Source organism: Lutjanus erythropterus, chromosome 7 (genome assembly GCF_056507025.1).
Source record: "Lutjanus erythropterus isolate fLutEry1 chromosome 7, fLutEry1.hap2, whole genome shotgun sequence".
Taxonomy (NCBI): Eukaryota; Metazoa; Chordata; class Actinopteri; order Lutjaniformes; family Lutjanidae; genus Lutjanus; species Lutjanus erythropterus.
Window position 1 is genome coordinate 8,786,176 of NC_139323.1, and position 19,812 is coordinate 8,805,987.

The 19,812-nt window shown below is 38.3% G+C and overlaps 2 protein-coding genes and 1 non-coding gene across 4 annotated transcripts in view; 1 reads left to right on the forward strand and 2 right to left on the reverse strand.

Moving 5' to 3' along the window:
* The window catches only part of rab6ba (RAB6B, member RAS oncogene family a), a 77,809-nt gene extending 65,535 nt beyond the window's left edge, over window positions 1-12,274 (forward strand). For both annotated transcript variants that reach the window (XM_084722555.1, XM_084722556.1), the window contains exon 8: window positions 9,900-12,274. In XM_084722555.1, coding sequence (XP_084578681.1) covers window positions 9,900-9,964 — 65 coding nt within the window. In that variant the 3' untranslated portion in view covers window positions 9,965-12,274. The remainder of the gene's footprint in view (window positions 1-9,899) is intronic.
* A 3,799-nt stretch (window positions 12,275-16,073) lies between these two features.
* On the reverse strand, window positions 16,074-19,133 carry LOC146323546 (uncharacterized). Its single transcript, XM_084722131.1, has 4 exons — window positions 18,864-19,133; window positions 18,025-18,502; window positions 16,600-16,704; window positions 16,074-16,501 (listed from the first exon to the last, which is right to left on the reverse strand). The coding sequence occupies exons 2-4, from the start codon at window positions 18,363-18,365 to the stop codon at window positions 16,456-16,458; spliced, it is 492 nt and encodes a 163-aa protein (XP_084578257.1). The 5' UTR covers window positions 18,366-18,502; window positions 18,864-19,133; the 3' UTR covers window positions 16,074-16,455.
* Window positions 19,134-19,354: 221 nt separating this feature from the next.
* trnap-ugg (transfer RNA proline (anticodon UGG)) lies at window positions 19,355-19,426 on the reverse strand. The gene has a single exon. It is a non-coding gene; the product is annotated as a tRNA-Pro (tRNA).
* Between the last annotated feature and the right edge of the window lie 386 nt (window positions 19,427-19,812).

The following is a 19,812-nucleotide window of genomic DNA, read 5'->3' on the forward strand; positions in this document are numbered from 1 at the left end:
GTGATTATTGCACAGATGTGCCTTGGACTGATAAAAGGCCTCTCTAAAATGTGCAGTCTTATCTTTAAAAAAGACAATTATAAGGCAGTGAACTATGGCTACTTCACAGTGGGCTACAGATAACAATTTTTTCCCAGGAGGACCAAGTCATGACCCACCCCACCCTGCCTCTGACTGGCTCACCCTGACATTCTTACCCTAACCCTAACCAGTCACTCCTCATGCCTACATCTAACCAACCCAGCCAACGCAGGCAATAAGTACTAGCCAATCAGAGGCAGAGTAGGACGTAAAATAAAATAAGAATAAAACCGATCATTATAGCGTGGCTTTTTATTTTGACACACACTTTTGCACTTGTGCACCTGTGCTGTTTAATCAGCATCTCTATATACCACACCTGTTAGGTGGATGGATTATCTTGGCAAAGGAGAAGCGCTCACTAACACAGATTTTAACAAACGTCTGAACAAAATTTGGGAGAAATAAAAGTTTTTTTGTGCACAGAATAAATCTCAGGTCTTTAACTTCAACTCATGAAAAATGGGTCACAAAAACAAAAGTGCCGCCTTTATATTTTTGTTGAGTTATATTCCCAATAGATCAGGTTTAATATCTATTCAGTTTTCTCCTTTAATAAAAGAGCAAAAATCTTAACACAGAGTTGCTTTACAGCTGTTCGACTTATCAGTCATCAGTTTAAATTAGACTTTCTCAAAGTCAGACACTGTGGGCCCCCAACTGTGCTGTCTCGACATTTATTTGCCAAGGATAGCTGGAATACTAATCTTCTCAGGAAGAATAAGTTGTACTTGATATGTGTATTGTGTGTGTTTGTGTGTGTGTGTGTGTGTGTGTGTGTTTCAATCTGACTGAGTTATGACTCAGATACTTGCAGCATGTCCTTTTCACCTCATACTATATCTCACCTCCCCTTCAACTCACTCAACCCATCACTCCCATTGAAAATGCCTCATGAAGGAATCTGTTAATGGCCAATATGTTGTCTTTTAACTGCATTTTACATCACCCTCTCTTTTTAACCTTGCTGTAAGACCAGTGGCAGCTGGTAATTTTTTCTCTCAGGGGAGGCTATAGCAAAAATCAGAGAAACATTGTAAGGTATCACACCAGTGTATTTTAATGTACGAAAAGGGCCTTTATTTGTACTTGCAGAACTAAATGAACATGTTTTATAACCTAATGGAATTTGCTTAGTAAAGGTAAGTTAAGGTACTTCAATTTGTGCAAATCCTTTATAATAATTATTTTATTTACAATTTATGCTGAAAGACTGAAGTAGACAAAAAGTACCTCAGTAAGTATGAAAGAAATTTGATACCACAAACCTTCAGACAATGGAGGAAAATTATTTTTAAAAATTATAAAGCCTATTAGAAAATAACAAGATTTAAGAATTAATAGATTAATTAATTAAAATTTGCCATCTTGTGGCTTAAAATTCACTTTTTGTCCATAAATTCTCCGTGAGAGATTTAAATGTCTCAGTGACTCTGTGGTTAAATGTCTTTGACAGGTTTATATAAAGTACCTACTTTAATGTGTGTCACCCACTTTTCTGCATAAAACTGCAACTATTTAAAAGTTTGTAAAAGACCAAAACCAGTCATTCAGCTTCTGTCATCTCCAGTGAGGGAATGTAGGGGAATGTACATTTACATTTACTCAAGTACTTTACATCCATATTACATTACTCTACAGTTCTACTTAACTTTTTTACTCCACTACATTGACCTGACAGGTACAGTTACTCGTTACTGACAGGGAATATTTTACTGCACAATGGCTACTTTTACTTTTCATACTGTTTTACAGAACAGCTGATAATGTTTACATACTTTTAATGGAGTAAAGTTTTAAATGCAGGACTTTTACCTCTAGTGGAGTATTTTCACAGTGTGGTATTAGTGTTTTTACTGAACTAAATGATATGAATAAATACTTTATCCAGCACAGCTCACCTGTCTGAAGATCACCTGGTCTCAGTGTGAGGCTGAGTTACCCTGTCACTATGTTCTCCTCAGAGTTTATCATCTTCCTCTGATTGTTGTTGCTTTATGATGTCGACTGATCAGGTTCTTTAACTCTGAGCTTCTCTTCGTTCTCCTCTCAAAACACGTTGTTTATAGTGACTTCACAGATTTTTTGTCTCCATTCTAGCAGCTAATGCACTAAACTCTTCCAACCATCAACACGTCTCCCTCTGCTTTATTAATTATCAGATAAAGATCGAGCCAGTCGCTCTCTGCTGCCACCCAGAGGTTGACGATGTGTAAACCAGCAGCATTCAGATGAATGCTGAGGGTGCAGGTTCTGTGCTCCCCACCAAGCTCCTATCTCTTGTAGTGAGAGGATCCAACTGCGCATGTACAACTTATAGCGAGAGTTAATGGCCGCTAAAATTGTGCCCCAAGCCAGAAACATATTATACATTTTACTCACTAACAACACAATACTGTCGTTACTCTTTTAAAGAAATACACAGTATATATTTTAAAGTAATTAAGTCTTCTTCACTTAAGTTTTAGGATGTGGGGAGAGGTGGGGCGGTGCCCTAGCGTCCTCCACTGACCAGCTGCCACTGCGTAAGACGTGTCCAGTACTTTTGCTGTTGTCTAGTATAAATGCACAGAAGCATAATGGATTCACTTGAGAAAAAAAAATAACCCTACTTTTCTAAAATTCTGCTCTGTTTTTCTGAATCGAATTTTTCCCATGAAAATCTCAATTCAAGACATCAGGGACCAGGATGGAGACATATCCAATACTATTGTTGTTATCCAATATAAAATATTCAGGAGTATAATGGATTCACTGTTTATGTGAATTAACAAGATATTTCTGTAGGAAATACTCTACTCCATTTTTCTCAAGATTCTGAGAAAAGTTTAAATGAAAACTTTATTATTGTTATTGTTATTGTTATTGTATTAATTAGTTATTTTTCAGGAAAAGAATCTGCTATTTTTTCAGGGGAAAAAGTCTTTTTTTCAGAAGTAATGAGATAAGTATCTCAAAATTCTGTTTTCATGAGTAATACAATCTGTTCAGTTTTCTGAATTAACAAGATAATTTTCATAGAGAAAAAATTCTGCTGTTTTTCTGATTTTTTTGCCGAAGACTATTTTCTCAGTTCAGAAAAACAGCAGGATTTTTCTCATGAAAACTTCTCAAAGAATTGTGAGATAATTATCTTGTTAATTAAAAAAACAGGGTCAATATTTTTTCTAAAGCGAATGCATTATCCTTCCTTACAAATGCAGTTGTCCCTGAATTTTGCGACTGACAACTAAAACAACTAAAACTAAGTGTATGGACATGTTTCTATTACATATATAGTAAAACAGCAATAATATTGTCACTGTTTCTCCACTGACAGCAGCAGTCCTTCATATCCTCTTCACTACACAAACTAGGGTGCCATCTCTATGGTAACTGGGTGAATCATGAGATTGCCTTTGATTTTTACCGTGTGCATATAGCTCTGTCATTGCTCCTTCAGTGTGAGGCCATCTCACAGGGTGTCCACATGAACGCTGCGGCATGTATCTGCTCTAACGTAAACGTAAATCAGATGCTGACCTTGGTGTGGTGAAGGAATGCCTCCATTTGTCTCCCTGTGCATCTCTGATTATAGCTCACTCATCATTTGCTGGGAGCCGTCCAGCCTTTGCAGACCACGCGGCCTCAATAATAAACTCAGTGAACAAACAGCCCTCTGACCCGTTGAGATCCCCCTCTTTACTCTTTATTGCAGTCAGCCATATTTCCTGGTTATAATGCATCACTCACATTCAGCCAATTACCTTTATCTCCCTTCCTGTATTTTATCTCTATCTTAATGAGGCATAATGGATGCGGGAGCGAGCTGTGTGAGGTGGAGGTGTGGTGATGGATGGCAGGTGATGACAGTTTCTCAGCAGCTCAGTGCCTCTGCTGACATTGTCACTTAATGGAGCAGCTCCTCTGTTGTTATTGCCTTGTGAATAGTATTGATTTCACTGAGAGAATGGCACACATAGGCTCTGTCCAGGATACAAACATGCATGTTATATAGCCTGAAAATGCTCCTGCACTTTTGAAGGGATAGTTTGAATCAGCTAAAGTGGAGTTGCATGAGGTATTTATCCATAATCAGTGTATTAACTACAGTAGATGATGGTCGGCACACCCACAGTTTGTAGAAGCAGATATTAGTACTCACACAGAAGCTAAGCAGTGTACTTCTGTGGACAGGGTCAGAAACACAAGGTATTTTAGAAACTTAAAAAAAGGTCCTTCTAAAAAAATCAACATCATTTTAAGTACGAGCTGTACTTAGAATATTTTATGATATCCTGCAAACTCCTGCGCATCCTAAAGGTCTTATCTCAAATATTTAAGATATTATTATGTCACTCAATAAAGTAAAACTTAATAAGATCCGAGCAGACTGGGTGAAAGAGTTGGAATGGATATATCTGATGGAATATGGGATAGAGCTTTGGGAAGGGTAAATGACTCAACCTCATGTGCTCAGCTTGGCTTAATTCAGTTTAAGGATCTTCATCAAAGTCATTATAGTAAGGCCAGACTGTCTAAGATGTACCCTGATGTAGATGAAAATTGTGATCGTTGTCAGCTGAACAACTACTGGGCTGCTGTTTTCAGACTCTGTCTGAAGCATTTCACAAGGACATTCAACCCAGTGTTGACTTGGCAATGTTAGTCCCTGAGGAGAGTATTTTAATGACAAATAAAATGAAAGATGTGTTGCCTTCGCTACACTCCTTGCACAGAGAGTTGTTGGAGTGGAAGTCAGACTATCCACCCAAAGTTTCTGCTTGGGTAAATGAATTGATATTATTCCTCAAGTTAGAAAAGTTTTAATACTAATACCAAACTATAATAAGAGGGTCAGCCCAAAAATTCCATACTACATTGGGATCCTTTTGGTACTTTATTTTGAAAGACTTAAGACTAGGCAGGATCTGTAATCTTTGTTGTTCGTGAATGGTCCTCTCCAGGGACCACTTATGGAGCTCTCAATATGCCGGTGTAGTGATAAGAGTTATAGGTAAATACAACTCAAATACGTTTCTATTCATATGTGTGTATTTGTATTTTGTTGTCTGTGAAGTGTTTGATTGTATTTCTTCTATCTGTCTGTTTATTTTACTTCTCAATTTGGCATTATAATCTCCTGGAAACTGTTTCTTATGTGTTATCTTGTATAGGCAGTATGGGCGGGTGAATGAAACAAAAATGTTTCTTGTCAGTTGCTGGAAGGAAATGCCCTTTTTTCTCAAATAAAAATATGTTATATAAAAAAGAATATTTTATGTTGTGTGACTTTGGTGTTTTAAAGGGATTCACCAAAGCCACACAATAACACACTCAAACTAATGGATGAAGACAGCAGTAGACCAGCAGCTCCCATGTTCTGTGAGGTAAAATGACTGATTTTGCCTGTGGAGTTTAGAGAGAGCGATATTTGGCTAATATAACTGAGGCTTCCTGCCTGAAAAGGCAGGTAAAGTGCTGAAAGTTTTCTAAATATAGCATGCACTTAAACTGATTGAGGTGGATCTTAAGTGAATTTTAATTGGCTAAAATACCTTTTGTTGCTGACTCTGTCCACAGCAGGTCATTGCTTAGCTTCTGTGCTGGTGCTCCTCCCTGCTTCTCAAAACGCTGACTGCTGATGAGTACCTCATACAACCCCACTTCAAATAATCCCAACTATCCCTTTCGTAAGCGTGATGCACTGGATATGTACATTCTTATTCATATTTAGCAACAAAAATTTAAGAAGGGAACAGCTACAGTCACATGTTTTCTCACTATGCCTGCACTTGCATTTCTTTGAGAGAACGAGTCCTAGATTTGTCAAGTTCAGTAGGTTTTCAAACAGCCTTCATGGTGTACTCTCTTTTCCCTTTAAATGATAGTTTTATGATTTATGGTGAATATCAGCATGTATGGGGCACAGTCTTCTGCTTTTTCTCCAAGGACAATTTCCAACAGAGTCACTGAGTATTATAACAACTGCAGGTCTGCAGAAAAAGAGTGAAGAGGGTACTTGACCCAGATTAAGTGCCAGGGTCGTCCATGTTAATAAGAGAGATTCAGAACGCAAAATAAATCACGCCACACTCAAGTAGATCAGAGAAAAGGCCAGGTAAAGCTTTGTGGTTTAGATTAAGATGTCTTTTCAGCGAGACTGATGCTAGCTTTCGTTAAACTGAAGAAGTTAATATTACATATGCTTTCAGTATAAATCATAAAATACAGCCACATACAGTAGAGGATAGATCCAAACTCAGGTATTTTGTTATTGGTCTAGTGTTATCTCTTTAAAGTATAGTATTTTAAAGCTGGCCCTGTTGGTATTTTTATCTTAACAGTTGACCACATGACCATGTGTAAAGTGAAAGGTGAGAATTAGTTGCCCGTAGTGATGAACCCACAGGACATTATCACCCAATTCTGCAGTTTCCTTTGGCTCTACGGAGCATTTTAGCATCTTGCAGCTCGTTATTGTGATTTCATGGCCTGCAGCCTCACTGTTTTGGTTCAGGCTCATCACTCTCATCAACATTGTTTACAGCAGCATCAGGCAGCTGTTTTTAACCCGACTGTGATCTACCTGTAGCCTAGCATGAAACATCAGCTAAAGAAAGAGACAGATATTTCCCTCAGGAGTAAGTGGAGAGCAAAACAGCTAAAACGACTGACATTATGAATATTGGGGATGGGAATTGATGAGATTTTATTGATAGCAGTGCCATTATCGATTCACTTATTGATTCATGATCAATATTCGTCCAGACTGGCTGTAGCGTGAGAGTTAGCTGTAGTAAAAGTCTGCCTGTCATCTTCTAAAATGGATGAAATCAAAGAATACTTGTACAGCATTTGGTTTTCTTAGTCAAAGAAAAATTCTGCTAAGCCTGCCTGCGTGGCACTAATGTTTTAGGAACATACAATATTTACTGTTTGTAACGGACGTGCCGCTCGGTTGGGAGTGTCAAACACAGCATTCCTGGAATTTATGTTGCATAGAAAGATGTCACAACATATTGCTGGTGTTTAAACACTTTCTTGAATTTATCTTTTTACAGACATTGTAACTAGCAGTGTTGTCTTTCTTTGTGAAATGAAGCCATGTTTTAGACTGTTTCTTCCTCTCTGTCATGAGTCATTCTTTCCAGATTTTCAGCATAGACTCATCAGTTTGATGTCATTGCTTTACAAAGCACAGCTGTCATCCTTAGTGAATATCAGACTTGCATTCATTAGTTGGACAGACGCAGACTCCAGATTAAAACTTACATTTCTCTGTATTTACTGAATGCGTCACCAGGCAACTGCTTACATGTTCACCGTATCAATACTGTTCTGTAAAAAAACACTTACCTCCAGATTTGTTGATTTTGAATTTTTCTCTAAGGGTGAAAGAGGGAACGCTCTTTTATGAGTTAAGACACTTCTCTTATTTCTTAAGCCAAAGAAACCATTTTCAAAACCACTGGATCATCTGAAAGATGCATTGCCACAAAGCTGAAAACATTCCTGTTTTTCTTCCTGAAAAGTTGACATTTTGAAGATGAGTTTTTCATTGGACAGCAGCAATATGATTACTGTTATTTGAAACAGGCAATGTTCCTAAGATGTTTCATCTGTTGTTTAGACGCCCTTAACTTGACAAGAACTTAACTGAACAACTTTGCTGTACCCCTACAGTATGAAACTTTTTTTTTTTTTTTATCTTTTTCAAAACACTCATAGTGCAGCAGCAGGACTCACTGTTTAGGCGGTGCTGTAGACTGTACCGACACGCACACTTTAGGTATCAGACGACTAAGATACTGAGGCTGCTGCTCATTTGGTTTGGTAATGTGCTGGCTGCTGAATTGAGGCCTCCAGATCCCAGATGGGAACCAATCCAAATGGGAACACTCGAGTATATGTTTGCATTTAAAGACTGTCCTTCACATTGTGATGACATGCTACCATAAAAAAATATGAAATCACACACATCAACTGCTGTGTTTAACAGCCAGTGTAGGGATGGGCATTTGAAAGCCACAGTGGGACAGTTTCCAGACTCACTTGCATACAATATGTAGGCCACAGTTTTTGAAGGCCCCCCTCCTTATACATGCATAATGTTCACCAGAAGAATGAATAACAAGTAAGAGCCTGCTGCTGCTGTGCTGCCACACTCACCACCAGTCTTATACAGTCATGATACACTTCTCTTCTCCCGAAAACAGGAGGTCTGCCCCTCATTCTCACTGCTAAATATAAAAAAAATGCTCTGGAGGATTGACTGGGAATAATCTAAACTGAGAAAAAAAAACAGCAGAATCATTCTGATTTATACAGCAACAACTCATTAACACACACCATTGTTCATCAGCTTTAATTGTAGCACAGCAGTGCCAGTGATTTTTGCCAACATCATTCTCAGTTTATTACCCGACTAACAATAGAGGAGAGGGTTCCCTGTTGAGCTGGATAACTTGTCAGAGGAGGATTTTTAGGATACTTAACTCCCAGAAAACTCTCTCCCACCATGTTCAAAAACTACTGTAATAAATTGATTACAGATGATATTTTAGGAATATTTTCAAATTGATTTCTTTGGTGAATAATTTAGTCATGTATTATTGACTTGCAGAAGTGTTTTGGCTGTTTGAATTGTTGATGCCTTGTTGATGAAGTGGATTCATGGGAAATAGCAACATCTAGTGGTCGTTGTACAGCAGCCCCTCATTAAAACTACAGTGCATAGTTCTGGCTCTCTGAACACAATGTGAATGAAAATGAAAAGATTCAACATCCCAGCACCAAGCGGGATTGCAGCATTGATTTTAGTCTAAAAGTCTAAATGTCTCTTTTTGCCTTCTTTTCAACCAGCTAAAATGCAGTTACAACATCAATGTGTCACAAAACACAAATATTGTTTCGTCACTCTGATAATTTGTTGACAGAAAGATGAAATTGATTCTCCAAAGTCAGATTTCCTTGGGAGGTAAAAAAAAAAAAAAAAAGTCTATATGAAGACGTAATTTAAAAAAGGCTGGTGTGACAAAGTTCAAATAGACATGAAGACACAGTGGATGAATTGGTTAAACATGGAGTTTCATCCAGGTAACCAGCGTTACAGTCTTATGTTTCAACTGAGAAATTTGGATGTAGTTTCTTATAGTGTTGTCAAAAATATTGATATATTGATAAATACCTCTACTGAATATTTGTAAAGCTTTCAGTACTCATATTTCACAGTATCGATACTCCAGTAACAGCTGCATTTACTCGCTCTTTCAGTGACACACAAGGCTGCAGTTCTGTCTCCTTTCACTTACTCCTCTTCTTCTCATCACTTGTCTCATTTTCTATATCTGCTCTCATGTCACAGCCTTGTTATATTTATCTTTTACTTAAAAATCAAAAATTTTATGCCCTCAGTGTTGAGTCAGTTTTTCCCGGTGGCATTGGCATTATCGAATGTCGATTTTTTTTTTTGTATCGAAATGAGACATTCCACTATTGCGACAACACTAGTTTTTTAGGCTGCAATGTAATGATAGTCTATTAAATGCACATTTTAGAGGATAAAAAATGCCACTGTTGCAGATCCTGGTGAAATATGGTCTAAAACTGAATGTTCGGTCGATACCTTAAAAAACATTTTCTCTCTCAGTTTTGAACTCATTCTGAGCATCTTTTTACTGATGACCATAGTCGTTTATTAAACTTCAATGGCAGAATACTCACTTGGTTCATCCACATTTCCTCTTTGAAAATATCTGTATCAGCTGATTGATCCACTCAGGTGCATGTGACTGATTAAGATGGATACCAGATGTTTCCTTAACGTTCTCCTCCAGTGATCGACATCAAGTTGGACAAACCGCAGGAGCCCCAGACCACTGAAGGCGGCTGTTCCTGTTAATACTCAGCACCGTTCTGGAAAAAAAAACAACACATCATTTACACCACATGCTTGTTATGTTGCTTCCTATTGGTTAACCTGCAGTTGACTTTTGCACGTCGAGAATCTGGCCTCCTCTCACCTGACTACTGGTCATCGGTTGGAACTAGCAATATGTGAATTTGGTTCTAAAGTAGTGTAGCCTACTTTGTTAATGAAACTGCCAAAAAGTCTTACAACTTGCAAAAAAAAAGAAAAAAAAAAAGAGAGAAGACAAAGATGCGAAAAAAGATAAAAGATCCCCGAGTTGCATATGTGGATACGTTTTTTTAAAGTAGATAAGGAAGTTTCCCCAGTTTCTTTTTTGTATATTTTTGTATATTCAGGGAAATCTCTCTGGAAAGGTTGTTTTTTTAAAAGATGCAAACAACTAAGCTCTGTGTTTGAGAGCTCGAAAAGAACAGATGGTTTTAGACACATTTTTATGGGTCCCACTCCTGAGGTTCTCCCTATAAACTCTTACCTAATGTGTTACATAATCTTAACCATCTCGAGGCTTGTTACCCAAGCATAACCATTTTTAACCTTAAACCTAAACCCTCCGTTTTGGCGGGCCGATCATAGCGCTCCTGCCGATAACCCCCGTGGGATCCATAATTGTGCGTTCTAGATGTTACAAGACAAACTGAACAGAAACATCTTGAGTATCTAATGCATGCCTAGTTTTTCAGCATAGGTACTGTCTACCAGTGTACACAAGTTTGAATATGTAAATGGTAACATTACACCAGTGACTTACTGCACTCTGATAGTCCAAGTCTTTTTTGGTTCTGGAAACTGTTGAACTGGATTTGTATACTTGACTTATCTTTTTGTCGTGCGTGTGTGTAAATGTGTGCTTTCTGTATAGGCAACGTTAGAATGCAGATGTATAGAGGGCCACTGCCAGGTCGTGTCATTCTCGCCACATCACGGCACCGTTTGGGTCACCATTTGTTTGCGGTATGTCCTCCACTCACAGCGGTATGACGTCTGCTGTTGCATTCTGTGATATCTTGTAGTTGTGATTATGGTAGTCTGCACATTATGCTGTAAGTGAGCAGTGGAGAATCAAAGCCCTTGCCGCCTTGTGTCACAGAGGAACATGAAGTTCCCTGTGTGGTGATCTTTAACGTTAACGCAGGCCCTGTGATTAAAACAGGCCTTTAACATTGTAAATCAGTGCATTGTTTCATTCCTGACAAAAGACTAATTTGCACATGTAGACCTTTCAGGTTAATATGAAGTTCTGAAAAGCTTCATTGTAAATGTACAGTCACTTAATTCAAGACCTGTCTGATTGTCATAGAAACTGTCACGTAACGTGTCCCCACTGAGATGAGCTTTCCTTTCTTTGCTGCTTGTGTTTAAACTGACTACTGACGTTGGCATTATGCAATGTTGTTTCATTTTTTTTCTTTCTTTCTTTTTTTTTTTTTTTTTAGAGCCAGGTATCATAACGTTCTGGTGGTGAAGTCAGCCAGTGTTGAGAACACTACTTTGATTTGACTCGTCTTTGAAGTGAAATCTTACTGCACTTTTTAAGAAATATGTTTTAGAATTAGAGTGACAATGTTAAAAAAAAAAAAAAAAAAAAAAAAAAAAATCTCTATCTCCAGAACGTATGGAGTACTGTGTCTTAGAGTAGACTTGAACATTTATGAATTGTTCACACGTGTCCAAAAAGGGGAGCACTCTTGTGAAAACTAGTGAGCCTTTCTAACCCACATAATGAGCCAAATAATAATAATGATAATAATAATAATACTATAAGAGACAGAGATGGATCAAATATCATAGGAGATCTCGGCTGGAACACACTCTTCTGTGGGTTTGGGAATAACAAAGACAGGTTGCATTTCAAGATAAAATCCCTCAAAATGAAAAAAGTAATAATGTGTCAACCCTCTGTGTTGCTGCCTATTTATTATTTCACAACAGGAATGTACTGCTCTCATTACCGACCACAGAGCCTTTGTAAGGAGAGCGCTCTTTGAGAAAAGACTCAATGGGTATTTATTTTTAAAAGAGGACAAATGATTGATCAGTTACTGTAGATGTTCCTTTGTATTTATTCCCCGTACACATTCAAGTAGAGTCCACCTTTGTCACCCATTTTAACATTCCCTGGAAATGGACCAAGTAATGCAACATGTGTCTTTGCATGGGGGGGTGTATGTTCTGTCCCAGCTCTGTGCCTGATCAGTCCAGAGCTGGCTCTCCATTCACACTGTACAGAGATCTAGCATGTCTCTTCAAATGATTAATAAAGATGTCTTATTACCAAAGTCATGCACTGTTCTTTTTTTCTTGAACTGTTCTTAAAGATGGTATGCATCTGAGGTAGGGATGATGATAAATAATCAATGATCAATTAATCGTCGTTAAGAATTTGATCAAATAAAGATCTGAAATATAACATTTTTATGAGTGTGGTCCACATGCAATCCGATATATAAGTGTATGTGTTTAATATGTAGGCCTTTACATCTTTATATATTTCATAATGCTGTCAGAAAATATGTAATATGCTGCTTTGGAAATTAAGCTTTGATTGAGGGGAGAAGATGCATTTGGTATCGATCGGTATAAGCAGATTTCTTTCTAAATTTAATGCAATGATCAATTAAGAAAAGTGATTAAAATTTGCAAACCTAATATGAGGTAATCTATTTTCATACTATGTCCTTGATTCCTAAAACATTGGGATGATGTGTAAAACATAAAACAGAATGTGATCATCTTTTTTTGACATATACTCAATTGAAAACCAAACAAATACATAACATTCAATATTGTAATATTGTAATTCAACATCAACTTCATTATCTTTTATAAAATAAATATGCATATTCTGAACTTTATTTCATTTTGAATGCAACATCAACATTTTTGAAAGCATAAAAAAATCATCCCAGAAACAACCCATAATTTAACAGCAATAACTGAGTAAACAAAATAAATGCAGGAGCAACAAAAGTTGTTGGAAAGTTCAAAATCAAATGTTAGATAATTGGCAAAAATAAATAACAGTTGAAATATTTATTTAAAAGTATTGACTCCAAGTGGTAGCAAACCAACCTGAACACTAATGATTGACGTCTTTCACAGCAGCCATTATGACATGAAATAAAAGGTTAAACACAGGTGTTACCAATGATACTAATTAAAGCTCCGTTCCATTCAGGTCAAACAGAGTCAGGCTGCTGTTGGGTATGTTGACTCACTGGAAAGGCTCTGCGTCACTAAATGCAACAGGACCTTCATCAGTATGATTAGTAACACCTGTGTTTACCTGACTGTTTCATAGCAATATGGCTGCTGTGAAAAAGGTCTTCATGAAAAAAATAATATGACAATATTTACTTTTTGTAGTGTTACTTATGATCCCCTATAAAATCCATTACACTAAACACGTTTGGGAGAAGGGTGGAGTTGATGAAGGGATACTGGAGCTCATCTCACAGGAATGTGGCGGTACGTGAGACAAAAAAGGCTGGGAACCACAGGTGAAGTTACCAGTAATGAAGTAATAATTGGGCCAACGTTCAGTATTTGCACATGTTGTGGCGTGCGTGGTTTCTGGTTTAACACAACAACAAAGATCCCCGGTTTCCATCAGGGGCTTGAGGCCATACTCGTCATCAGAATTACCTGCTGTATTTGCCAGGATTAACCTGCAATGGACTCTTTGCACAAAGATGAGCAATTGGCCCCAATTAAGTAAAATATCAACTGAAATATTTAATGTTTAAAACTAGATTGTGACACAGGGGCCCTCTATTAGACAGGACCTCGGGGGGGGGGGGGGAAACTGAAAAAAACAAAAAACAAAAAAACATTAAAATGCACTTGCTTAATTCAATATATCCATGGGTTTTGCTGCTGCTGTGTTATTTGGTCCAGTATGATGAGGTAAGATGAAATAAGACAGATCTTTATAAATCCTGAAGGAAATTCTTGTGTGAAACAAAAATGTAAAATATTAAGTGTATCAGGAGGAAATGCAAAGAAACAGTACCTAATAGAATAACAAACAGCAGTAAGACAAGTTAAGTACAAAAACAAGCCAAACAGACAAAGTAATAATGTTACATTGAAAGTAATATTGGCAGTGATATTGAGAGGCAATAAAAAGCTACATCACCAGATAATGAATGTAAAGATAACACATATTGAACATAATTGTACTCAATAATAATGAAATTAACGGTGTTAATTATAGTGAAAATAATATTTATTTAAATTATACAGTTTGATGTCCACAGGTAGAAAAGACCTGTGGCGTCCTGTGGTGCCAGTAGATGAACAGTAGCTTATAGAGGCTAATGTTAGCTGATGTTAGCTAACATTATATTACTGTGTTACCAAAGACTGAGTCAGTCTGCTGACTTTATAACCATTCTTAACTTGTGTGACTCTTCTCTGCTTGTTACTGTTATAGTATGCTTTAACATTTACCATTATCATGTAAATGCAAAAGATAAGTTGTTTCTGTAAGATCCTTACCAACACATTTTAATCAGCTTACTACAGAATAACTCTCACAAAGTGAGCTGGCTAACTTTTCTGAGCAGATGCCTGCCTTCCTCAGTCTTTAATCCAGTTTTGTGTTTGGCGCTGTATTAAAGTTCTGTCCCGTTCTGTCCACCTTGGACCTAGATTCCTGTTTTTCTCATTTCGACGTTGCAAAAATACATCGGCATTTTACATGGGTTTATTCTGAGCACCCAAAACACTCACTGACTGGAATACGCGTACTTAAACAGGAATGTACTATTGCTCAGTGTACCGGGCAGCAATGTGGAAATGGTCTTACGCCATGTTTTTGTTGCAAGGACTTCCCACAGGAATTCCTCTCGCAAAGTATGTTTTGTATGTTGTGGCACCTGATCTTCTAACTGTCTCATTAGTCAGTCTGACCAGGCCAGACTGCAGTGGTAAAATGTAACTAAGTACTCACTACATAGGTTAAAATGTTGAAGAATTTCTTCTTCATTTTTACTGCACTCCATTTATCTGGCAGCAGTAGTGACTAGTTACTTTGCAGATTACTATTTTATGTCCAAAACATGACAGCGATAATACAGGAGCCATTGTGCTGCATTGTAATAGAATACTTTTACTTTCAATTAATTTCTCTGATAATGTTTTTGTATTTATAAATAATTCTGTACTATTTCCACCACAGCCAGCCTGTACCGGGAGTCACTTCCTGTTCAGTTCCGCCTTAATCCCGGTGATCAACACTATCAGGGCCGCACTGGGAGCCAGTAAATACATTGCGAAACTGAAACTGGTCGTCTGCCACTTTCACAATCCCGTCGTGTTTGTCTTGTTCTCTGCAGGGCTGCTGCCATCCTGCTGAAAGTCCAGACTGCAGCTGTGACGGCCAAACACTGCTGATCGCCAGCTCATTTAGAACTTGGATGCAGCTCCGTGTTTAGCATCATTGAGGAGATGATGTCAGTCACTGTGATAATACTTCGCCGTGGGAACACAAACTGACACATCTATCAAAATATGACTGAGTGTATTACAGTTGTTACGGCCTGTTAGAACCAGTTGGCCACCAAACCAGCCTGACAAGTAACGGATCTCTTGCTTCATTCAAACAGACTGATAACAATGACCTTAATATTACTGAGACGCCAAACATTGTGCTACTTAACAGTGATTTAATTCTCTTTTCGTGTCAGAATGGTATATTTCTGAAGTGATATGTGCACATAAGGTGACACAAAGGAATAAAATGATCCAGTACTCTAATACCTTCAAACATGGAAAACTTGCCAGATGCTCATTGAATGGAGTTTATAATCTGCTTTCATGGTTGGATGAGTCTTTTGTGGCATGTTTTTGTTGTGCATCAAGCCCACAAAAAAGTAATATTCACATTATGCTGTTCAGAAAATCTCCTGGCTTCACTTATTTTCAGTCACTTGAATACTTAATGTGTCATAAATGATGTACACAGTGAAGTAGGAGCTTGTCTTCGCTTAGAGCTCATGATTCTTTCATCTCTCACAGCCACTCAGATTCGATTAGTAAATGAAAACACAGATACAGAAAAAATCTTTAAAAAATAGTTTTATTAAATACTTTGTCACCTAGCTATCATAAATTAAAAAAAAGAAAAGTGATGCTGGATGTTCAGCAGTGGCTACGCAAAAGGAAACGTCCTCAGGAGACCATCTGTCACGAGGGGGTCTTTGGGTGTGAGTCCCACTGGGACAGCTGAACCAAATCCCACAGCACCAGCTGGGGGAATTAAGCCTCGAATAAATAATGGGGAGACAGCCAGGGCACCTTTGGCTCAGGACAAAACAATGTCTTGACAGGGACACAAATGGATTCTTGGTCCTAACGGCCTCAACTTTCCCTCCCCTGACAAGGTTGAGTCGAGTCTTCTAGTGGCGTCTATAATATCCTGAGAGAACAGTCACCTGCCACACCGTCCATCATCCGTCTCCTTAAATAGTGTCTTCAGTTGAAAGCCTGCGCCAGGCTTTCATTTCCCTTCAAATTAAAAAAAAAAAAAAAGACACACATTAGTCCACACTTTCACTGCATTTCTCCTTGTTATTACAGCCATTTATCTCAAAGTGAGAACTCACACATTACTGCCAGGCACAATTCTTTCTTGGTATTGCTTTGTCAAACTGAACCTTCTGAAGAACGCAGGCAGTTTGAGCTTTGTTCTGGCAGACCTGGAGGAAACACTGGAAGATAAAAGTTCCCACGTTAGACAGAACTTTTCTCCCACAACAAAATGTGGCACTGCAGAGCTTAAGTGCTAATGAGAAACTCTGTGGACAAATGCAATGATTAACGTTGATGTGTGAACAGGAAGGTATGGCTGGAATTTTTTGGATCCAGGTTCCAATTCTTCAAATTCAACACTGGTTTTTAAAGACATAGGGGAGACCAGGGGCAATTGTAACGTCTGTCACATTTTCCTTCATACCTCACAGTGAAATACACAAGTCATCTCTTGATATAAGAAACACTAATCAATAATAAAATTGATACATTTTCACTAATAAGTACATGACTATAACATTAAAGTTAATGCAAGCTGTCAAAGTGTTACAATTGCCCCTTGGTTGGGGCAGTTGCAACAGTAGTTGAGGGCAATTGTAACTGAAACATAAGCCATATTAATCCACTGTCGCTCAAATAAATGCACACATGAAAGTAATCACATTACTGCTGAAGTGTAAGATTTTTGTTTTTGTGTTGATTTTTGCAGAGGACTAGACAACTATTCTAGTAATAACTAGGTTTTAATTATTTGAATTGAGTTAAAAGTAATTTCAGTTTTAAATTTAGTAAAATGTCTTAATTTTCTAACAGAACAGTATATCAACACAGACAAACAAGGTGCTGACACTGAGTCATGTGGATCATTGTAACACAGTGTTACGCAATTGCCCACGATTGCAGCTATGATAAAATCTTGTATGCTAGCTAGCAACAATAACAAATAGTTTGTTCATGTTAATCAATAACCTTGAGATAAAATGGATTTAAATTTAAATTTGCTGGCATCTAAACTTTGGACAGCAGGAGAAAAATACTTTATATCCAAAAAGTAACTTTTCTAACTAAAAATAATTTTTTGTTGAAAACTGATGAGGTGAAATAATTCTGCTTCTCTTTCACAGGCAGAGAGATAATCCTAATGAGCATGTGTAGAGTAAGTGTCATCATTCCTGCTTATTTCTGACTGGAGTAATTGAGTGTTTTACAACTACCCCCTGTTACAACTGTCCCCCGTCTCCCCTATTCTTCTAACTTTTTTGTTTGTTTTTTAACATTTATAGGCCTAACCTCATAACAGCTGTATTATACAGTAAGCTATTCAATACTGAAGCCACAGAAAAGTGACATGGGAAACAACATGAGGTCAAAGGTCAGGAAGTTTCTGTTTGTAGTTGTCGTCTGCTTCTGTAAATAGTCATGAAAATGTCCATAAACAAGGAGAAAACTGAGCCTACAATTGCAGCAAACCAGAAGTCTGTTTACACAGTTAAACCCACCATTCTGTCTGTTGTTTAGTCTCCATCCTCTCCTCCTCGGATTCTCGTTTCAGTCCACCCTCCTCCTGCTCGGCCTCCTCCTCCTCCTCCTCCTCCGGTATCTGCTCCCACAGCCTGCTGTTGACCCACAGAGCCTCCTGCAGGCTCAGGCCGCGTCCTATGCAGGTCACCCGACGACACAGAGGGCAGCCAATGGTGAGCAGCCCACTCCGGGCCTGGGACATGGTCTCCAGGCACAGGTCGCAGAAGGTGTGCCTACAGTGGAGCACTCGGGGGATCCTGTCCATCCGGGAGTAGGGCAAGAGGCAGACGCTGCACTCGCCGTCCTCGCACAGAACCATGGTCGAGCTGAATGTCACAAGTTTTGCTGAAGGATTAAATGAGTCTTTCTGTAAGTCCTGATGAAAACCACTTCACTATCTAGGAACTGATGAAGTAGATGGTTGCTGCAGGGCTCAAGTACCCAGTGTGCTTCTTTCTGTTAAATAAAAATTGGTTTGGTTATTAGATGAGCTGCTGAGACAAGTATAAACCTTTTCACACCAGTAAAATTTGAAAAGCAAGCTGTATTGGCTAAATTAGTGCATAAGTACATTATTAATCTTTCTTAGTCTAATTTTTAAAGATAAATCTCCAAATGAAATTTCAACTATATTGTGATTCAGGCTTAATAGATAACAGTCAGATGTCAATTTTACACATAGTCAATTGTGTGTACTGACAATAAATTCTCAAGAAAAGTGGAATTGATAACACTGAAATTCATAACCGTAACACAAGTATCCACCACTTAACATTATATGTGATGAAAAAAAAATATATCCGAAAAGCCTACTTACAGTACACTTGAAGCCTGTTAATGTTATTTCCAGGAAAGAGCTCCTTCAGGCCTCTCTAAGAGTAATGTCCCTTTGCTCTTGTGTAGTACAGGCACACTGCAGTGAATGGGGAGGGAGAGCTCGTCTGCCGCCTGTTAGGAGTGTCTGGTGTATTTGTGGGGGCGGGACAGAAACGTCTTTCTCTCTTCTCACGGCCCAAACCCCCTCACAACACAACAGCTGGGGAAGCAGAGCGGTGGAGACGCTCTTTGTTCAGTGTTTGACGGAAGGCAGGTGGAAGAACGGGTGTGGAACATCATGGAAGAAGGGCTGAGAGAAAGCACACGGTCCCAGTGTATAGGCTGTTCACATTTTCAAAACATGAACCACATTTCAACTTTGGTTGAAGTTAAGTTGTAGATGGATCGACATACACATTCTGTCTGTGAACGGAAATACAATTCTACTACGCTCACAGCTCCTTCAGATAAACTAAAGTGTTTGAAAAACGTGGGCTCGTCCGGGATTTGAACCCGGGACCTCTCGCACCCAAAGCGAGAATCATACCCCTAGACCAACGAGCCACGCTACACGATACCTTTCATTGGATTTAAGTATATAACCAGCTGATACTTCCTATTGTCATTTATTTATTTATTCACTGTTTGTTTTATTCATGTTTACAATATATGACGCCGCAATGAGTCTTTCCCAGACTCTAATTCGACTAAAAGCTCCCTAATACATTTCTCTTAGGATAACGCAACCGTTCAAGGGCTGTAAGGTTAGCTCCCCTGTAGCTAACGTTAACCATACCATTGGGATAAAGCCCTGAGGGTATAATGTATGCCTCTAACAAAATTCAGTTAGTCACGCAACAACGTGTCAACACGCTGCTAGAGGGAGAGCCCCACACCGCGACTGATACATGACCGAATTATAGCCCAGACCATGTTTTAAAATTTTATAA